General features: G+C 40.0%; 1 protein-coding gene across 1 annotated transcript; it reads left to right on the top strand.

Annotated features, from left to right (window-relative positions):
• Window positions 1–1,213: 1,213 nt before the first annotated feature.
• Window positions 1,214–4,149, top strand: LOC126767347 (uncharacterized). The gene is made up of 4 exons (XM_050484880.1): window positions 1,214–1,408; window positions 1,515–1,942; window positions 2,228–3,063; window positions 3,140–4,149. The coding sequence occupies exons 1-4, from the start codon at window positions 1,214–1,216 to the stop codon at window positions 4,147–4,149; spliced, it is 2,469 nt and encodes an 822-aa protein (XP_050340837.1).
• Window positions 4,150–4,442: the final 293 nt, after the last annotated feature.

The raw sequence follows: 4,442 nt of genomic DNA, 5'->3' as shown, positions 1-4,442 counted from the left end.
TAAAAGTAACTAAATTTAGTTATCGAGCTTCCGTTTTCTTGTCATGTTATTGATTTATTGCATTGATGACAGTTAATCGATATACACAAATTTATTTATCAATTTGCAGATAACTTAAAAGTGATTAATAACGCTATCTCTAAAAGTTAATTACATAATGCAGTGTTTTTCAATCTTTCTGATTTCGCGACTCCTTTACAGGTTGAAATATTCTGGCGACCCCCTTGTGTCATAGTAAGTCAAAGAAATAATTTGATTTTAATTAAAAGACTATTTTGGCAAATTTGTCTATTATTCGTGCGGGTCATACTGCGTCGGCGATGGCGACGTTGCCACACCGCGCGGCATGATTGTCGTTGCGGTAGCAGCAAGCGCCCCGCGCGCGCCACCCGGAATATTCGTTTGTTTTAACTCTCATCACTCAGTTAAGCATAGTCGCCGATGAGTTCAGATGTCATTATTTTGTTTTTTCGCTTGCTCTGCGCGTTTATAAAATGGATAAATTTCTCAAAAGATCGCAGCCTTCAACATCTGGTACGAGAATCAATAGCCGTGGTGGTGAATCGAATCCTAAAAAAATAGACATTACGATGACAGTTATTTGAAATACGGGTTCACAGTCATAAATAATAAACCTCAATGTGTAATTTGCGGCTATGTTTTATCACGTGAGAGTATGAAACCGTCAAAGCTTATGCGGCATCTCACAGCCAAGCATCAAAAAGAAGCTGATAAGCCGTTGGCTTTCTTTGAATGAAAGTTGGAAGCTCTTAGTCAGCAACAAAATAATGAAAAAAGCGTGGGGTGCACTATAAATCAGCTCTTAAAAAGCGCCCCACCCTTTTTTCACAATAATACTATTTTTATTTATTCATTTATTTTCCATATTAACATTTATTTTGGTTTTTTAGTTTACGTTATCGTCAAAGCGTGTGTTTTAGTTTTTTTATACTATATTTTTACTGTTGGTGTTTATTTCTATATTATTTGCATACAACTTTTGATTATACTTAATTTCGGAGTGCAAAGATTCCGCGTCCTTAATTTTTATTGTATGTTCACTTGTATATTGTTTGGTTTATTTTCAGCCATCCAGTGTAAACGAGTCAACATTATTAGCTAGCTACAGAGTCGCATATCGAGTTGCTAAAGCAGGGAAACCACATACATATGTACAATTGCCGAAAATCTTATTTTGCCAGCGGCACTCAATATGGTTAAAATTATGGTCAGTAAGCAGGAGGCAAACAAATTAAGAAAAATACCGCTTTCTGACAGTGATATTTCACGCAGAATAAACGATATGGCCAAGGATATTCAAGAACAAGTAGTCGAAAAACTAAAGAATAGCCAACATTTTGCTTTGCAGTTCAATGAATCTACAGATGTTTCCGACTGTGCACAGTTTGTAGTATTTGTGCGCTTTGAAGCAAATGACAGTATTACGGAAGAACCGATCATTTTCTTTTGATGCACAAAAAATATTGAATCTAATTTCGTAATTGACTCTACAGATCCAAGGACAAATTCACCATCGAATTGGATCATTGCTACCACTTGAAGACGCACAGCATAAATTCCTTCAAATTTACTTCATAGGCAACGTGGAACATCAACTTGATCAGCGCCAAACAATCAATACGGAAATGAGAAGAGGAATTCTTCGCGATTTGCAGCAGCTGCTTCATGAACATCATACATTGGTTCGGTTATTCAAAACTGCGTTGGATCCCATGCCAAATGATGACTATAAGGTCGTGATCAGAGCGGATAAACGACCTGCTGGAACGCACGAACGCCAATTTAACGCTCCAACAATAGATGAGGTTGCAGTTGTGATTGTTGGCGAAAGCCGCCATCGTTCATACGAAGCATTGCAATACCCACTGATGTTTTGGCAAGGAATATTATATGAACATCAATATGATAAATCCATCGACCGGTAAGAATAGATATCATAATAATTTTCATTTCAATATGACACTAATGTCACTGATATCATTTTAGGTGAGGAAACTACCAGGAAGGTCACCGGAATGAATTTTTACGCATATCGTTTGATGATTCGCGAAAATGTTGACAACTATTTGCTTCGATTTCGCCGATTATTTCAGCAATTTTGCGTCGATATGTATGCCAAAATAGAAGCGGAGCGCCTCCTTTTTATCACTTTAAATCAAACCAAACTACGTACGGAGCAATACATTCATTTACGCGATGCAATTAGCACCGAAGGAAATGCATCTGATTTTGGTCGGTTGACTACTTTACCGGCGACGTTCGTTCGCAGTCCACGTCATATGCATGAATATACGCAAGATGCAATGACATATGTACGTCATTACGGCCGTCCAGACCTGTTCATCACCTTCGCGTGCAATCCTAAGTGGATAGAAATTGTTCAACTGCTGCTTCCTGGCCAAACATCAAGTGATCGGCACGATATCACCGCACGTGTATTCAGGCAAAAAATCCGGTCGCTCATGCACTATATTGTTGGGCATCGTGTCTTTAGGGATACTCGATGCTGGATGTACTCCATTGAATGGCAAATAAGAGGCTTACCGCTTGCGCACATTCACATTTGGTTAGTCGAAAAAATACAGCCAGACCAAATTGATGACATCATATTTGCCGAGATTCCTGATTCCGAAACCGATCCAGACCTACAAGATGTCGTAATTACAAACATGATTAATGAACCGTGTGGCGCCATTAACCCACAATCACCGTGCATGGTCGACGGCAAGTGTTCCAAGCGTTATCCACAAAATTTGACTGGCAAAGATGGTTATCCACTGTATCGACGTCGATCTTTTGATGATGGCGGTAGAACAATCACAGTCAAAGTGAAAGGAAATGATTTCGTGGTCGACAACTCTTGGGTTGTTCCATATTCGCCACTTCTTTCCAAAACATTCAGGGCGCATTGTAACGTGGAGTATTGCAATTCAGTGAAGTCCATCAAGTACATCTGCAAATATGTCACGAAGGGCAGTGACAGGGCGGCTTTTGGTCTTCAAGCTCCTGACCCCAATGAAGAAATCACGCGCTATCAAAATGGTCGATACGTATGCGATTTGGCGTATATTCTCATTTCCCATTCATGAACGCTATCCGAGTGTTACACATTTGGCAGTGCATCTGGAGAACGGTCAACGAGTTTATTTCACCCCAGCAAATGCCGCTCAACGTGCTCAAAACCCACCAGCGACAACATTGACCAGTTTCTTCTCGATTTGCCAAAGTGATCCGCTTGCACGTGCGTTACTTTACTCAGAAATGCCGCGTTATTACACTTGGAATGCTTCATCGAAGAAATCTCAACGTCGAAAGCAAGGTAATGTAGTTCCTGGTCATCCGGATGTGCGTTCTACTGAAGCTCTTGGCCGTATTTATAGAGTTCATCCGAAAAATGATGAATGCTTTTACTTACGACTATTGCTGGTGAATGTTCGTGGCCCGACATCATTTGAATCACTTCGAACTGTCAATGGTGTAGTGCTGCCAACATTTCGTGTTGCATTTCAGGAGCTCAATTTGCATTCAGAGAATCCCCATCTTGATATGAATGAAGAGATGCACAACCAGGTTTTGATAGAAGACATGTGTTACCTCATGTGCGGCAGTTTGTTAGCCAGGTTAGGAATGACATCGCCTGATCGTGGAGTAAACGACGCTTTCGAACGAGAATTGCAGCGTGAACGCGAATATATATGTATACCATTGTTGAATCCTCAACAAAAAGAACTGTACGATACGGTGATGAAGGCAATTGATGATGGAAATGTCGGCTTGATTTTCCTTGATTCGCCTGGTGGAACTGGAAAGACATTCCTCATATCATTGATTTTGGCTGCAGTTCGTGCAAGATCAGAAATTGCTGTAGCAGTTGCTTTTTCTGGAATAGCGGTAACGATGTTGGAAGGTTGCCGAAGCGCTCATTCTGCATTAAAATTGCCATTAAACCTGCAAGCGGTTGAAGAACCAACATGTAACATAGCGAAACATTCAGCAATGGCCAAAGTTTTAATAACAAGCAAAATCATTATCTGGGACGAATGCACAATGTCGCATAAACGCGCGTTACAAGCTCTGAATCGCACTATGAAAGATCTGCGTAATGACGCAAGATTATCATATTTTTGAGCAACGGACATATCATACTGCAAATATGAAATCGAATTGGTTAAACATTGGTTTTTCTAGCTGTTGAGATGAACTATAACTAAAGGGCATCACTGATCAGTGAATACAACACTCTCCACATCAACATGTTAAGTAGAAAAAAACAGGGCATTACTGACCAGTGAATACAACACTCTCCACATCAACATGTTAATTAGGGCATCATTGATCATCTCCACACCAAACTGTTTTTGTTCCTTTTTTCATCTTATACCAACGAGAAGGTGACGCTGTGCCGTTTTTTTGGTTCTACA

This window comes from Bactrocera neohumeralis, unplaced genomic scaffold, assembly GCF_024586455.1.
Source record: "Bactrocera neohumeralis isolate Rockhampton unplaced genomic scaffold, APGP_CSIRO_Bneo_wtdbg2-racon-allhic-juicebox.fasta_v2 ctg5652, whole genome shotgun sequence".
NCBI classification, from domain to species: Eukaryota; Metazoa; Arthropoda; class Insecta; order Diptera; family Tephritidae; genus Bactrocera; species Bactrocera neohumeralis.
Note: the sequence above shows the minus strand (reverse complement) of the source record. Positions and strands in the feature narration are given on the sequence as shown.

Bases quoted from the DNA above. Each gene is read 5' to 3' on its own strand.
- LOC126767347 (XM_050484880.1), top strand. From the start codon at position 1,214: ATGGTTAAAATTATGGTCAGTAAGCAGGAGGCAAACAAATTAAGAAAA. The intron at 1,409-1,514 runs GTAGTATTTGTG...TTGACTCTACAG, and splicing joins TTTCCGACTGTGCACAGTTT to ATCCAAGGACAAATTCACCA. The intron at 3,064-3,139 runs GTCGATACGTAT...CACATTTGGCAG, and splicing joins AATCACGCGCTATCAAAATG to TGCATCTGGAGAACGGTCAA.